General features: G+C 36.6%; 1 protein-coding gene across 4 annotated transcripts in view; it reads left to right on the top strand.

Moving 5' to 3' along the window:
• The window catches only part of TBCEL (tubulin folding cofactor E like), a 74,222-nt gene extending 57,375 nt beyond the window's left edge, over positions 1–16,847 (top strand). For all 4 annotated transcript variants that reach the window (XM_023645008.2, XM_070273814.1, XM_070273815.1 and 1 more), the window contains exon 8: positions 12,867–16,847. In XM_023645008.2, coding sequence (XP_023500776.1) covers positions 12,867–13,185 — 319 coding nt within the window. In that variant the 3' untranslated portion in view covers positions 13,186–16,847. The remainder of the gene's footprint in view (positions 1–12,866) is intronic.
• Positions 16,848–17,459: the final 612 nt, after the last annotated feature.

Here is a 17,459-nt window from a genome sequence, read left to right on the forward strand (position 1 = left end):
TGGTTTTTTGATAGTAGCCATCCTAACGGGTGTGAGAGGGTAGCTCATTGTGGTTTCAATTTGTATTTCATTGATGATTAGGGATTTTGAACATCTTTTCATATGCTTGTTGGCCATTTGTATGTCATCTTTAGAGAAATGTCTATTCAAGTCCTTTGCCCATTTTTAAATCAGGCTTTTTGATTTTTTGTTGTTGAGTTGTAGAATTTCTTTATATATTCTAGATATTAACCCTTTATCAGATATATGATTTACAAATATTTTCTCCTGTTCTGTAGGTTGCCCTTTTGTTCTGTTCATTGTATCTTTTGATGCACAAAAGTTTTTGTTTGATGTATCTCATTTGTCTATTTTTGCTTTTGTTGCCTGTGCTTTTTGTGCAATATCCAAGAAATCATTGCCAAATCAAACATCATGAAGCTTTTCCTTCATGTTTTCTTCTAGAATTGTTATAGTTTTGGGTCTTATATTTAAGTCGTTAATTCATTTTAGTTAATTTCTGTATATGGTGAAAGATAAGGGTCCACCTTCATTTTTTTGCATGTGGATATCCAGTTTTCTCAGCACCGTTTGTTGAAGAAACTGTCCTTTCCCTGTTAAGTGGTCTTAACACCTTTATCAAAGATCATTGACCATGTATATGAGGTTTATTTCTGGCCTCTCTACTCTATTCCATAGGTCTATATGTCTGTCTTTATGCCAGTACCACACTGTTTTAATTACTGTAGCTTTGTAATATGTTTTGAAGGAAAGGAGTGTGAGTCTTCCAACTTTATTCCTCCTTTTCAAAATTGTTTTGGCTATTCAGGACCTGTTGAGATTCCATGTGAATTTGAAGATGATTTTTCTTATTTCTGCAAAAAAAATGCTATTAGGATTTTGATAGGATTACGTTGAATCTATAGATTGCTTTGAGTAGTAGAAACATCTTAATATTAAGTATTCTAATCTATGACCATGGACTGTCTTTCCATTTATGTGTGTCTTCCTTAATTTCTTTCAGCAATGTTTTGTAGTTTTCAGTGTTGTTTTCCTTTTTTAAAAAAATACCTTTGATTTCTTTGTTATTTTCTTCCTTTTCCTTGATTTTCTCTTCTTTTTCTAATTTTTGAGGTAGGAGTATAGATTATTGATTTGAGGCAGGCTTTTGAGTCTGGTTTCTTTTACTTAGCATAATGCATTTGAGATTCATCTATCTTGAGTATGTTACTAGTGAGATTGTTTTTACTACTCAATTGTATTCTTTTATATAGATGTAACACAGTTACTTAGCCATTCATCAGCTAAATTACATTTGGGTTTTTTCCTTGCTTTTTCTTTTTTCCCAATTTGCTAAGAAAGCTGGGATATGTTACTACCTACAGGTTTCTGTGTGAAAATAAGCTCTTCTTTCCCCTGGGTAAATACCTAGAAGTAGAATTGCTGAGTCACATGGGAAGTACATGTTTAACTTGACAAGCTGTTTTCCAAAGTGGCTATAACCGCTTTGCTTTCCCACCAGCAACATATGGGAGTTCCTGTTGCTCCACATCCTCATCACCACTTAGTATTTTCAGTTTTTTTGTTTCTCTCTTTAATTTTAGCCATTCTAATACATACATAGTGGTATCTCATTGTAGTTTTAATTTGCATTTCCCTAATGACTAATGACGTTGAGCATCTTCTCATGAGCTTATTTCGTGTCCATATACCTTCTTTGGTGAAGTGTCTGTTAAAATCTTTTGCCCATTTTTGTACTGAGTTATTTGTACTCTTATTATTAATTTTGAGAATTCGTTGTACATTCCAGATGTATGTCCCTTAGCAGATATGTGTTTTGTAAATATTTTCTCTCAGTCTGGCTTGTCATTTCATTCTTTTAAAAGTTTCTTTCAAATAGCAGAAGCTTTAAATTTTGATGACATTCACCTTACTGGTTTTTTTCTTTTTGGATCATGCTTTTAGTGTCATGTCTAAGAAATCTTTGACCAACCGAAGATCACAGAGATTTTCTTATATGTTTTCTAGACATTTTATAATTTTAGGTTTTACATTTAAGCTTGTGATTCACTTGAGTTAATTTTTGTATATGGTGTAGGATATGGATTAGGTTTTTGTTTTGTTTTAATTTTGACATATAGGTATCGGTTGTTCTAGCAATATTCATTGATAAGACTATCTTTTTTCTATTGAATTGATGTTACACCTTTGTTGAAAATCAATTAACTGTCTAGGTAGACTCTCTATTTCTGGATTCTTTGTTTTTTTCTGTTGATCTATGTGTCTATCCTTTCCCAATATCACACTGTCTTGATTACTGTAGCTTTATAGTAAGTTTTGAAATTCAGGTAGCGTGGGTCCTCCAACTCAGGTCTTCTTTTTCAAAGTTATTTTGGCTATTCTAGTTCCTTTGCCTTTACATATAAATATTAGGAAAAACTTGTTGAATTCTAGGAAAAAATTCTGCCAGGATTTTGGTTGGGGTTGTGTTGAATCTATAGAACAATTTAGGTAGAATTGACATCTTAATAATATTGAGCCTTCCTGTCCATGAACCAGCATATGTCTCCATTTATTTAAGTCTTCTTTGATTTATTTCAGAAATTTGTTCTTTGTATTTTTCCATGTATAGATCCTGCACATATTTTGTTACATTTTTATTTAAGGATTTCAGGTATCTTAGTCCTGTTCAAAATAATAGATGTTTTTTTAATTTCAGTTTTCAATTGTTCATTGCTGGGTATAGAAATACAATTGATTTTTGTATAGTGACCTAGTATTCTGCAACCTTGCTAAACTTATTAGTTCTAGTTGTTCTTTTGTAGATCCTTTGTAGACAATCATGTTGTCTATGACAAGGCACGGTGTATTTCTTCTTTTCCAATCCGTATGACTTATACTTCTTTTTTTTTCTTTTCCTGCATCTCTTAAGAAATTCATACAATTTTTCTTATTTACTGTGTCAATATAGTGAATCATATTGACTGATTTTTTTCATGTTTAACCAGACTTAAATTCCCAGGATGCATCTCACTTGGTTATATAGTATCATCTTCTTTTTATGTTAGTAGATTTCATTTGCTAATATTTTGTTGAGGATTTTTGTGTATATGTTCATGAGGGATATTGATCTGTAATTTTCTTTACTTCTAATGTCTTTGTCATGTTTTCATATTAGGATAGTTCTGGCCTCATAAAATGAGTTTGAGTGTTCTTTCCTCTTCTCTTTTCTACAAGGATCTGTGTAGAATTAATATTATTTCTTTCTTAAATATTTGGTAGAATTTTCAGTGAAGCCATCTGTGCTTGGTGTTTTCTTTGCTGGAGGTTTTAACTATGATTAAATTTACTTAATAGATGTAGCTTGATTTAAGTTATCTGTTCCTTCTTGAAAGAGGTTTGGTAATTTGTGTCTTTGAAGGAATTCATCCATTTCATCTTAGTTATTGAATTTATGGGCATAAAGTTGTTCATAATATTCACTTATTATAAACTAACTTTAATGTCTGTAGGGTCTGTAGTGATGGTCCTGATATTGGTATCTTCTTTTCTTGATCAGTCTGGCTAGAGGTTTATCAAATTTACTAACCTTAAGAGCCAGCTTTGGATTTCATGGGTTTTCTATTATTTTTCTGCATTCTATTGCATTGAATTCTGTTCATATCTTTATTAGTTTCTTCCTTCTCCTTGCTTTGGGTTTAATTTGCTCATCTTTTTCTAGTTTCTTAAGGTAGAAACTTACATCACTGATTCGAGACCTTTCTTCTTTTCTCTTATAAACATTTAATTCTATTAATTTCTTTCTAAGCACTGTTTTAGCTACATTCTGTAATTTTTGATGTATTATATTTTCATTTTCATTGAATTCAGAATTTTTTCTAATTTCCTTTGTGACTTCCTCTTTGATCTGTAAATTATTTACAGATGTGTTGTGTATTTTCCAAATGCTTGGAGATTTTCTGGTTGTCTTTCTGTTCATGATTTCTAGTTTAATTTCATTATAGTCAAAGAACATACTTTGTATTATATCAATTCTTTTAAACCTGTTGAGGTGTTTTTGGCCTAGAATTATGGTCTGTCTTGGTCAGTATTCCACTAGAAAAAGAAATGTATTCTGATGTTGTTGGGGAGTGTGTTTTATAAATGTCAGGTCAAGCTTTTAATGTTGTTCAGGTCTTTTATATTGTTAACAATTTTCTGCCTGCTTGTTCTATCAATTACTGAGAAATGAGTGTTGAAGTCTCCAGCTGTAACTGTGGATTTGTCTATTTTTGCTTTCAGTTTCCATCACTTTTTGCTTCATTATCTTGAACCTCTGTTGCTATATACATACACACTAAGGATTGTACTGTCTTCCTGTTTGAGCTCACCTCTCCCTAATGGTTTTGCAATTGTCTAGAGACAATTGTCCTGGTCTAGATAGGACCAGCTCTTATAGTGGATTTCAAAGAACCTGCCCCATAATAATTATAGTTAATGTGGATCTAGTCACCTAGACAGCAGGTGGTTTGATTTAATCACTGATAGTGGAGCTATCTTTTTACTTCTTTTACTTAGACCTATTGCTCTAAAGAGGTAGCCATAGATAGTGTATCTTCAGCAGTTTTTTTGCATCCTTATTTCATGCCCAGTGTCACATCACCCCAACTCTACCCTGCTTCAAGCAGTGAACCTGGCTCAAGTTCCCCTGTCCCCCATGGAGGACTTTGAATCTCCTTTGCCTCATAGAACCTAAACTCCATCTATACAGAATTCGAAATATATTGTGATGTACATCCAAAAATAAACAAGTAAATGAAAAAAAAAGAAAAAAAAAAAAAAGAACCTAAACTCCTGACTGCTATTGCCTGCTTTGGATTCGGAGTCCAATGGTCCTGTGGTTTCAGTTGTGTACTTTGGATTTCTGTTCAATTTCTAGTCCATGGAGATGTCTGTTATTTTTGAGCTTGGAGTATGTCTTTTTGGAATTCAGATTTTCATATTTTATCCATTTTACTCTTTGTTTGGAGCAGAAGTGCATTAAAATGTGAATTTATGGAGCCATTTTGATCAAAGTCCTAATCATATTGGTAAATGTAGGTCAAATCATTCTTTTAACTGCTGTATGATATTCTGTTATATGAATAGGTCACATCCTATTTATCCATTCACTAGGCAATTTTAAGAGGACTTGAATTTAAGAAATAGTGAGTTGAAACAAAATTCTATGACTTAAGCCTTGATGAAAAACTATTTGGAAAATACTAAGTTCAATTCAAGATACTTTGCTCTGTGTGAAAGGTGAGAATAAATAATTCTGAAGGTAGATGAAATACAGAAGCTTGAGGAAAACAAGTGGGGAATATCTATGGTTTAAGCTAAGCAAAGAGAATGAGATCTGTGATAGATCATAAAGAGAAAAGGGAAGAAAATGCGGGAGTGAATTTTGAGGACTACCTAAGTGTGGGTGGTAAAAAGAGGAATAAGAACCCATAAAGACAGATTGAAAGGGGGCATTTGAAATGTAGAAAGGAGGAGAGAATTTCTAGAACAGTTTTCATTATTACAGCAAACCATTAAGATAATGAGAACTAAGAAAGAATGATGGTCTGAGAACAAGACTTGAGTTCTAATTTCTACCTTTCCATTCACTAGCTAACAGACTGGACTAGCAAACTGGCTGTCAGTTACTATATCTGTAAAATATGTAGTAGATGATCTCTAAAGTCTTTCTACCTCTAAAATGTGATATTTATGTGTTTTAATAAATAGGATATTGGTGACCTAGAGAAAACTGCTTCAGTAGAGTGTAACATCCCAGTTGTAGAATGTTAAGGAAATTTGTTTGGTATGCCATGATGTGGTACCCTACAAAATGAGAGAAAGCAAACTATAGCAAGAGAGATTAAATAACAGCAATCAGATGTTTGCAATATATTTTCGAATCCTTCATAATGCCTTGGGAAACCGAGTAAACTAAATGAATGTTTTTCTTCTAGTTATTCTGCAGTGATTCGGTTCAACCAAGTGAACCATCTGAGATTTTTCATGTTTTATTTGCTGCATTTCTTAGAGAGATGGATGTACTAGGGATTAATTTTGGAGCAAGACGGCTTTGTTTAGAATAAAGACTCCAGTTGATTCAATATGAGTCTGCCTTTGACCAACAATAGATTAACAGAATTGTTAGCTTAAGACTGCTACCCAGGCCGCCTGCAAGCACACCTCTAGGCAGTTGTAACAGATGGATAGATCACCTCTGGGATACGTTTATTGCCATTGTGGTGTAAGCACCTGCATAAAATGTAAATACCATCATTTTTCTCTAGGATGCTCCTTGAGATTGTGAGCTGCTGCTTTTATGGATTTGGAGACGTGAGGTCCAAACGTGGATGTTTTCTGCCACCTAAAAGCCCCTAGTTCTAGGCCTACTTAACTTTTCCAGTTTCCTAAAAATTATGTAAAACATTTAATGTTTATATTATTTAGTTAGGATAGTTTATAGGGCTACTCAGAGCTGAGAAGGAGTTCTCCTTTTGTCTCTATCCAAGTTTGGATTTTAGGTTTTATCATAAATTCTCCCTATGACTATGGCTTATGGTAGGAACCTGGAGTCTTTTTCAAGTAGTGTGCCAAGTCTTCATTCATTCTGGAATCCTAGACCTGTGACTGAATTGTGATTAAGGAAATGCTCCCAGGTATCTCAGGAATCAAGAGTGAAAATGGGCAATAAGGAGAAAGGAGCATACGTCTCTTAACCTGACCATCATGGTACTAAAATCTGCTCATAGGTCTGTCATGTTAGACAGGTGTGCCATGGACCAGGATGCCCTAGTGTGTGAAGGTTTGCTTATGTGCGTTGGAAATGGAGCTACGCCAGCTCCATTAAGGATGGCTTCGTTTTTCATTCCCTTCTTTGTTAGTGCCACCTTCAACCCCACTTTACTGGTAGTCTGACTTCTAACTACTCCCTATTCAAAGACCCTTAAAGTTGAAAGAAGCTTTTCTCTCAGCGGGTGTTTTTATTTAATAGGAAGAAAATAAAAGCATAATGCCAGGAAGGAAAAAAAAAAGCACAGCGCCAGTTTGCCTGTGGGTAGTGTTTTTCATAGCCAGCCTTGGTGGCACTCTCACTGCCCCAGCCCAGTTTCATTTTCCAGTCAGGGAACCACATCACCCATTTGTTAGTTGTCACACTGTGGCAGCTGCCTGTTGCTGTGATGCTGAAAGCTGTACCACCAGTATTTCAAATACCAGCAGGGTCACCCATGGTGGACAGGTTTCATGGAGCTTCCAGACTAAGACAGATTAGGAAGAAGCACCTGGCCACCCACTTCTGAAAAAATTGGCCATGAAAACCCTATGAATAGTGATGGAGCATCGTTTGATACAGCGCGGGAAGATGAGAGGATGGCACAGAAAGACCATACAGGGTTCTGCTCTGCTGTACGCAGGGTTGCTAAGAATTAGAATCGACTCAACAGCCCTAACAAAGTGTTCTTCACAAGGTTGCAGCTAGCATTTGGTTTCCATTTATCAGTCTCAGTTGCCCATGTGGTCATGCTGGCCATTATGCTGTGTGTAGTAAATTTTGTTTCTCTTGTGATTAGTCATTTTCTGTTAGAAGGTCATCATGGAATGGTGTACACACATTTTCAACTTCTGAACACAAATACAGTATAAATTACGTTTTAGCATTTGATTATTGCAATACATCCTTGTCAATAATATCTTCCAAGCTCATTTTATAGCATTTTGCCCACTTGAGGAGTGAGATTTATAAACATTAAACACTTTTTAGTGTACTAATTGATAGAAGTACTAATTAGTAGAATATAAATTGAGATCATTAGTTTTGAAAATACTTAGTTATCAGAAAGCATTTACCTCTTAAGACTATAGTTCTGGGCCAGCCCCATGGCCAAGTGTTTAAGTTCATGCACTCCACTTGAGGGCCCAGGGTTTAGCTCATTCAGATCCTGGGCACAGACCTAACACTGCTCATCAAGCCATGCTGAGGCAGCATCCCACATAGCAGAACTAGAAGGACCTGCAACTAGAATATACAACTGTGTACTGGGGGTCTTTGAGGAGGAGAAGAAGAAGAAGAAAAAAACAAGATTGGCAACAGATGTTAGCTCAGGGCCAATCTTCAAAAAAAAAATAAAAAGACTATAGCTTTGGGGCTGATGCTAAGAAAAACTCAGATAATGCAGAGTATGCAGATATAGTTCAGTTTGGATGGACTTTTGAATAATGAATAAAATATCTAAGCTAGAAGACTAGGGAGAATTTGTTTCTAAAATTTACTGGGCATTTTGTAAAGTCATGATTTCTTATATTTACTGAATTGCCCTGCTTAAAGATAATTCAAAATAAGATAATTGGGAGTAAACATATTATCTTAAAATCTTGATTTTCATGTATGTAACTTTTAGGGGAACATATTCTGTGTGTGTAGTGAGTCACAACTCTTAGTGCCTTTTCTTCATTTTTATAGACTAAAGAGTGAATATTTGTTATGGCCCATATCCAAACTTTTATCTATGTATGAAAGTCTGCTGGCCTTACCTGAAAAATTAATAAATAAACATTGATTTTAAGATTTAAACAAGTGGAAAGGCAGGTGCAGAAAGTGGTAAAGTTGATGGCACAAAACAAAGTTGGAAAGTTATGAAGGAACCAAGTCATGAAGGGCTTTTTATAGTCATTGTATTAGTTTTCTATTGCTGCTGTAACAAATTACCATAAACTAAGCACTTAAAACAGCTCCTCCTTATTATGTCACAGTTTCTGTGGGTCAGATATGTGGGCAAGGTGTGGTTCAACTGGGTTCTCTGCTTAGCGTCTCACAAGGCTAAAATCAAGGGGTCAGCAGGGCTGCATTTGTTATTGGAGGCTCTGGAGAAGAAGCACATTGCAGACTCATTCAGAATGGTGGTAGAATTCTGTTTCTTCTTATGCTTTCCACATGACCCACTTCATCTTCAAGCCACCAATGGTATGTCAAGTCCTTCTCATGCTTAGGATCTCTCCGACTTCTTGTTCTGCTAGTTGTAGAAACTTGTCTGTTTTTAAGGGCTCATATGATTAGATTAGGCCCCTCTGGTTAATCTCCCTGTCTTAAGGACAACTGTGCCATATAACATGATTAAATCTTGAGAATAACAGCAGGGGATGAAGCTCATGGGGGCCAAAATTCTGCCTACCAAAGTCGTGCTAAAGATATGGGGCTTTATTCTGATGGGTTTTGTATGATTTTAAGTAGAGGAGTGATGTGGTCAAATTTGTGTTTTATAGCAGTCGTGTTGGCTTTGGTATAGACAAGGATCAGCGTGGGCCACACTGAAGTCATAGGAAACCATTTGAAGGAGTTTCACTGGGATTCAGTTATAGATAACAGAAGCCGTGCTAGCTATTTTAAGAAGAAAGGGATTTAATACAGGGAGTAAGGTGCTTACAAAATCTTTGGAAGGGCTGTCTCCTGAGGATTGCCTCTAGAACAGTACCACAGAACTGGCCCACCAAAAGCACTGCTGCCTCTGCTAGAATCAGAAAAAGGGAGGCTCAGGAAGCTGCTGTCCCTAGTGCTGGATCACAACCACCTTAACTGTGACCTGGAGGTCAGCAAGCTGCTGCCAGGGGTGTTGACTCCAGGAACACACTGCTTGAACTGCAGTTTGGTAATTAGGAAGCCTCTACCCAAACTGTTCCCACTCCATGCCTACTAGATCCACTGTATCTCACCCCAGAGCTGTTGACAGTAATTGATAGAAGATAATCTCACTTGCAAAGGAGTGTGGGAAATGTAGTTTTCAGCTTTCTAGTCTTTGCAGTACAGGAAGACATTCCAGGAGGCGTTTGGAACAGATACTGAGGAAGCTCATCTAGCTTATGCATCCAGAGAAAGCTATAGCAATCCAGGTTATTAATGATAGTGGCTTGAATTTATAAGGCATGTGGGCGAGAGAGCTGCAATAGATTCATAAAATATTTAGGAATAGAATTAGTAGGACATGGCAATTGATTGAATGGGAGAAGTGGAGAGGAGAAATAAGAAGGAATCAGGATGACTATCCAGTTTCTGGCTAGGATGATTAGACAGTTTCTGGTGCCATTTACTGAGAAAAGAAAGACTGGAAGAGAAGATAGTTGGGGAGTGACAGTGAATTATTTCTGGACATGTTGGTTTTGAGAAAACTGTAAGACCTTAGTGTCCTAATTTATAGTCATTTAATTTGTAGATAGACTTGACCAGTTGGACGAAGTAGGCTAGTTTCTGCACTTGAGTCATAATTCGGGATACAAATATGTTTATAGTTGAGATTAATTCAGTTGACTATAGTGTCAAGCATTAAGTCTAGGATTATACAATTATTATTTTAAGTTTTAGTTTTATATTTAAATAGATTTCAGGGTTTACCACTAGTTCTTTAACCTCATTGTTGAGTAGTGTTTATCTTTTTCTTTTTCAGAAGGGCTCATGGGTGCCCTATTCCCTAAATTCTTGTTTCAGAATATTTGCTTGTCAAATTTATTTCCGAAAAATGCTTGGCAAGGTATAATATTCCTGGGTCATGCTTTCTAATTTATTTATTTGTTCAATAATGTTCGTGTTTTGCTCCTCAGTTTGTTTCACTGGCTCTGTAAGTTCCCTTCATCTCATTCTGCTGTTTATCCTTTGTCTTTGAGCTCTTGTTTTATTATATTCATGCGCTTATTAATCTCTAGACTTTAAAGTACTTATGAGACATTTTCTTTTCCTTCAGTTATGTTTTCTTTCATATTGAGCTCCGCCTCTGCCTTTTACTTATTTATATGTTCCTTTCTTTTACTCTTTTTTCTGTGCTATGTGCTTAGTTGCCATTTTGTGTCTTTACCTTCTTGCTTCAAAGCGGGCACCTCTCTCCAGACCATCTCTTTACTGAAACATAGTATAAATAAACTCTCTTTGACCCCTTTGCCATTGTTTCTTTTGTCCCTCCTCTGCAGAGTATGAGAGCTGGGGTATTACAATTCCGTCTGCTTTTCTGTGGTCTGAAGGGAAAACATCTCTGGAGTTGGGTTAAGTTTTTATTTGACCCCTGGGTTCTGTTGTCTTTTCCAAGAGTTTATTAAATTATCATAATCAGTGTTTGACTTACTTGAAGGCGTATACTAGGAGACAGGGTGGAGGAGAGATACCCTTAGACTTTGAATCATTTCACTTTTTCAGTTTTGAGCCTTGGAAAATTTCAGATCCTGGTAGTTTGTTTGTTGGGGGTTTTTGGTTTGTTTTGTTTGCCTTTGCTAAGATCCTGACATCCTGGCAGTGGGATGTAGAGGCTTCCCGTCTCCAAAGGGTTTCCTCAGTCTTCCTCTCAGCCACTCCTTACCCCTCAGTTCAGTTTCCTTTAAATTGGGAAGTATTAGTCAGAATGCTCAGGACTTTGTCTCCTTACCCTCTTTCTCCATAATGGCTTCTGGAGGTTGGGTTAGAATCCTTGCTTAGCAGAACTATATAGTACAGAGCCTTGGGTTCCTTTTAAAAGATTGTGGCAATATGGTTTTTCCTTCTCTTCTTTAGTTAGTTGCTGCTGGTGATATTTTTACCCTTTTAAAAAACACTATTTGGGGCTCAAGTCTTGAGAGAAGATTATTGTGTAGTTTGTTTCATCATACCACCAGCTTTTCCAAGAAGTTCTACCTGAATACATTTCAACCATATATTTTCTAAGGAGTATGTGTGTTTTAATAATGTGAGTTCCAGGATGACAGGAGTGTAACATTAATTTGTCTGTGTATATGAAATTAGAATTTACAAACTGCTTACTCATCTGTTATTTTATATAATGCTCATGACTGTCTTATAAGGTAGGAAAGGCAGACTTATCCCAATTTTACTGAAGAGAAAATTGAGATCCAAAAGGATTGCGTGAGTTGCTAAGTCACACATCTAATTATAGGATGAAGTCAAGACTCTAAAGTCAGATCTTCTGACTACAAGGCCAATGCTATTTTACCATACCCTGTTACTCCCCTTGATGGAAATGGTTACCTCCATCCCCAACTACACATCCTCTTACTACGTCTTTAATGTCCTACCAACCTTATTATAACACTGATTTAACTGAGTTAAAGCCAAAAGTAGGGTGAGGGAGGTAGGGGAGTAATCTTGTATGACCATTGTATTCTGATCCTGAATTGACCTCAGTATGCCTTGGTTATAATAAAGCTAATATCCGATCTTTTTAGCATTTTTTCCCTCTCTGGTTTGTAGGAAGCTGCTCAGCTTCCTCAGTAAAATCAGACCTCGATCCTCCAAGGCTGGCAGTGGAGACAAGATTTTCCACGTGGGAAACTTGACCTTGTGGGCCCTAGTCTCACCTCTGTGATTCACTTTCCTCTTGATGTCTTTTGTTTTTTATTCTTGCCTTGATCAAGGAACTTGTATCCCCTCATTTACAACTTTTTTACAAGAATGTATTCTTGACTCTTCTGCAAATTCCTTGTCTTACACCCTGTGAGACTAGGCTGGAAATTCAAACAAGGCATCACTGAAGAAGCTGGGTTAACAGCTAGCAGTCAACTAGTTGTTTTTGTTTCTAAGTTATGGCTTGTCCAGGAGTCAGAAACTGCTCGCCTGTTCTTATATAGTGATTAGTAGTGGGCATGGTGACCATCTCTAGGAGAAACTCTTCCCGTATCCACAAAGACATGGTTTTACTGTTGCCTTTAGAGGGCAACCATATCAGATCACAGCTTCCACAATAGTCATTCGATAGATGGATAGATAGATAGATGAAGATAATATTCGAATAGGCTATTAGAAGGATGTTGAGCATAGCAGTGTAGTTTAGCTGTAATTCTGAAGAAGTCCATAGTTCGTGTGCTAGTGACATAAGCTGACACTTTTTTTATTCTTCTAGGTATCATGAACTGATCACAAAATATGGGAAGCTGGAGCCTTTGGCAGAAGTGGACCTAAGACCCCAGAGCAGCGCAAAAGTAGAAGTCCACTTTAATGATCAGGTGGAAGAAATAAGCATTCGTCTGGACCAAACAGTTGCAGAACTAAAGAAACAATTAAAAACTCTAGTGCAATTACCCACAAGCAGCATGCTTCTCTACTATTTTGACCATGAAGCGCCCTTTGGCCCAGAGGAAATGAAGTACAGCTCTCGGGCGTTGCATTCTTTTGGCATTAGGGATGGAGATAAGATTTATGTGGAATCCAAGACAAAATAACCTCTACCAGCCTTGTAAAACACACACATAAGGACTTCTTGCAGGGCATTTGTTTCCAATGTGGTTTTCTTTAGGAGGGAGAAGGTTTTTTGTTTTGTTTTGTTTGATTTAGGTTTCAGGAGGGGTTTGTATATTTTCCCCCCTAGAATGGGTAGGGGGCTGTTTTTGGTATTTTCTACCACAGATTTCTTTGGCTCAGCCAGCAGAATTGGCCACATCTCCAGTCCGTGTGCCCTCCGTCGTGAAAGATGACTCAGAAATCACCGACTTCTTACTGTGTTCACCGGGATTCGTCTAGCACGTGGTTATCGTTACCGTTGAGGGTACTCGTGAAGATGGTACGAACCGTATATCCCCCTCAGAAGGGCGTCTTATGGTATTTAAATCAGAAAACAAGCAGTCTTTACAGGAGGGGCCAGCACTTCTCTCTCCCAGTTCTTCCCTCTCCCTCCTTTCCTTTTTTGTTCAGTTTTTCATTTTGATTTGTGTCAGCACGTGTTTGCCTAATTGTTTTATTCTGTTCATAATTAACTTATTTCTCAACTTGGGTGATTTTTCATTTCTCCCTTTTGAAATTAAAATGTTTTAAGCATTTTCAACCTGATTCTGATCTCAGGTACTCAGTTAGAACCTATAACTGTTAGGATCTGGAAGAAGAGTAGATGGAGAGTTAAAACTCCAGGAAAACTCGCCGTTCTTCTGGAAGCGCAGGCAGAGCAGTCTGGTCTCTTTGTATGTAACTATCTCAATTTGTAATGTTCCTCACACATGACATCAACTGTTACTTCCATAACATGACAATATCAGATTCCAGAGTTCTTTTATTTTTGCTTATTGAATGTATTTCCTTATATCTATCTATCTTTTTCATCACTTTAAACTATTAGGAATAGAGGCCTGACTTTGTGAAGAATCCAATGGCGTAATGGATGTACGTGCCAGGAGAGTTGAGAATTAGCTAATGAACTATCTGCAGGGTGTGTGAGGGAGGAAAGGGGGGAATCTGGGAGGAGTGTTGTGACTTTCCTGCCTGTGTCATCATTTGAAGCCCTTGCTCTTGCACTTTGCATTAAAAGTGGGAAATTTTACTCAAAGGGAGCTTTGGTTCCCAGTTCTCCCCTGGGATTTTGTGATGTCATAATCGAGCAATTCTTTTTGTTTTACATTTCGATTTCATTGCCTCTACAGAAGAACAACTCTGCCTAATCTATGAGTAAAATGTAAGTGTCAAAACTTCAGAATTGCCTCCAAGTCATATTTTTTGCAAAAGCATATTTAAAGCACTTTTCTTTAAAAGCTAGTTCCTTATCTGCTCTGAAATCTTTTTGTTTGTTCTTCTATTCCTTTGTTAATCAATGTAATCCCTTTTTTTGATATATGTCTTTCTTGGTCCACCATGTTTACAGGTGGGAGCCTTGAGAAAGACTTAGCATAACTGGGGCAGAAGATGTGCACGTGAAGTATTTTTCAAGGAATGTAATCAATACCTGATTGCGTTTGACCTTTTGACCTTCATTATATGATTCCACCCCTCCTACAAATTCTTTAATTTCTTATGAAATTTTTAGATGACTCTTGTAAATTCTTCACCTATGCGGAGTTGTGTTTATTATTGCTACTTTTTAAATTTTCCTATGCCATAACAGCAGATGTTTATTCTCTTAATGCACTTCAGGTTCAGTATCTGTAAAGACTTTGACCCAGGCCTACTGAGTCAAATCTACATTCACTGTAACATTAAAGGTGGAAACCAAAGGGTTTGAGAAAGATGAATGAGGCCTATTCTCCTTCTGCTGCAGACTTTATCTTTCGAAATCACAAAAGTGAGCAATGGAGATCCAGGCTGGGTATAGACAAGGATAATTATTTTGCAATCACATTTTCCTGACAGATTTTTGGAAGTGGGAAAAAAGTGTGGCAACAGTGTCATGAAGACTAAAACCGTGGGTGCTTTGTGTATGTGCGCATGAGTGCAGACGAGTTTGAGAGAAAACAATGTAATTGAGCCCATTGCTTCTGTCAGCCTGGAAAACAGATGCACTGTTATTTTTGAGGTTGACTGACTGTCCCACAGCAGAAGGCAGAGCAAACACTTATGTTATGCTTTAATCATAAGTGGAATGGTCACAATTAATAAGATATTTTATATATGACAAAGTTTTATGAAGCGCTTTTTTACTGTTAGAGACCTGTTCCTTCTGTTATTACAGAGCACAGTGTCCATCAGCTGCAGGCATAATTCTTCTGTTATACAGCTGCACGTCAGGGGACTTCTCATTTAATTCAGTGGATGTGGGTATTTTTAGGGCATTGGATTGATGGTTTTAATAGTTGCTGAATAATTTTTGATTGAGACGAAAATCTAATACAATTACCGGTCTCTTAGAGTTACAGAAGTAAAGGAGAAATGCTATTTGAGCATGTGTTCTTGTAGATTTATTTGGGCAGCTAAGTAAAGATGCTGCTTTTGAAATAAAACTGGTGCTGTGTAGACACTTGTAACCAAAATTATTTTTATAATAGGCCAAAAAGAAGGAGAGGAGAGATCATGGACCTTTGAGTCTACAAGTTATGCATAATTGATGCTGCAGCTTATCTGTATTTTAATGTTGACTTCGTCCAGATTCAGTGAGAGCATATTATTGACATTTATGAGGCAAAATGCTGTCAGAGCCAGTATTACAGATATGTTGCTACAGGCAGGCTGTATAGAACATACCTTTTCTAAATTAGACATTCTTTTCAGTTATGAAAAAGGAAAGGAATAATAAAAGAATGCCAAATCAAGGGAAAGGGATCCTTTCTACATGTGGGCATGTAGCTGCAGAAGCCACAGTAGAAATCAGTTTTTGAATTTGAATTGTTCAAATAGCCCAGATTGCTTTAAAGTAAAAAAAAGTCAGAGTCACATGTCTGTTTTTATTATTAAAAGTTTCCATTGCTTCTGCAAACTGTTGCCACCATTGCCATAAATATGTAAGAAAGCAGCAGATATTATATAACCCTTTGTTTCTTTAAAACCTTTTGGTGAAAATAAGCCCAAAACATGAGCCATGTGTAAGAGAGCCAAATATTATGATGCTATGTTTTAAATTTTTGTTTGCTTAAAAAAATGAAAGTTCAAGTCTAACCAGGTGTTTTAGCTATGTCGCTAAGTCCGCAGTGTTATGAACAGAGAACACTTGTTGCGCAGGGAGCTGATCGTCATTTGAGGCTCGCAGGTGATAGCTTTACAAATGCACATGTGAGTGCGGCTGCTCCATGGGAAGTGCTGGCCTCCAGGGCATATAAAACAGGAATACAGAATAACAGATTGTTCTAAGCAATGTCACTTCTGTTTATGAATTTGATTTTTCCCTTCATTTCATGTTAGATTGAAAATGCAAACAAACTGCTTTCGAGAACACCCAGAAGCTCTCTGTGTTACCAGATGTGTTGTGAACACTCGATTTTTCCTAGGTGCTTCCTTAAAATACATGTCCATTGTAGTGGTGGAGGACTCTCTCAGGCTCTTTACTTGCCAGTTGTCTCCTGCAGTTAATGGAAATATATATTTTATTTTAGAATATAATTTAAACATGAAGGTCTATTCTTTGCACTTTTTATTAATATATATATATATAGATAATCTTTAAAAAAATTAAAAATCCAAGTCCACTTTCTCTTTGTGTTCTGGTTTTTTTCTGGAGTTGTGGGATCAAGATATATGTTTGTTTTGATACAGCTAAAAATCGACATCAGTGCTGTGGTTGGGCCCTCTGGGGAACTGGCCTAAGCTGGTAAGAGTTTGGCCATTTTAATGAGCTTAATTGGGATTTTGCCAAAGTTAGAAGTGGGAATTGCAAAACAAAGATTCATAGGAAATGTGTTATTGCTTTTGTGTTGGTGAACTTTATACTTCGAACATGCTCTAGATAATCCCTTTTTATCCTTTTAAGGCTAAAAACCTCCCTTTGAGATATTTGGCATCCCCTTTTTTCAGTAAGAATGAAAATCTCATTTTGATGAATTAAAATTTGTGACACTTTTTCAAGTGACACTTCTTCCTTTGAAAAATAATTGTCTATACGAGTTAGAGTTTTAGAGACTTGAACCCTACCTGCTTATCAATAATTTCTTGGTAAAGTTATAAATTAACCTTGTACCAAGAGTTAAAGTCCAAGAACTGTGTTTCACTTCTGTATTTAGAAGACAGACTCTATTAACTTCTCTCTCAGTGCTTCAGAAGTGCATGAGTATCATGATCTGTGTAAATTTGATTGTTTCTACCTCTT

This window comes from Equus caballus, chromosome 7 (assembly GCF_041296265.1).
Source record: "Equus caballus isolate H_3958 breed thoroughbred chromosome 7, TB-T2T, whole genome shotgun sequence".
In the NCBI taxonomy this organism is placed as follows: Eukaryota; Metazoa; Chordata; class Mammalia; order Perissodactyla; family Equidae; genus Equus; species Equus caballus.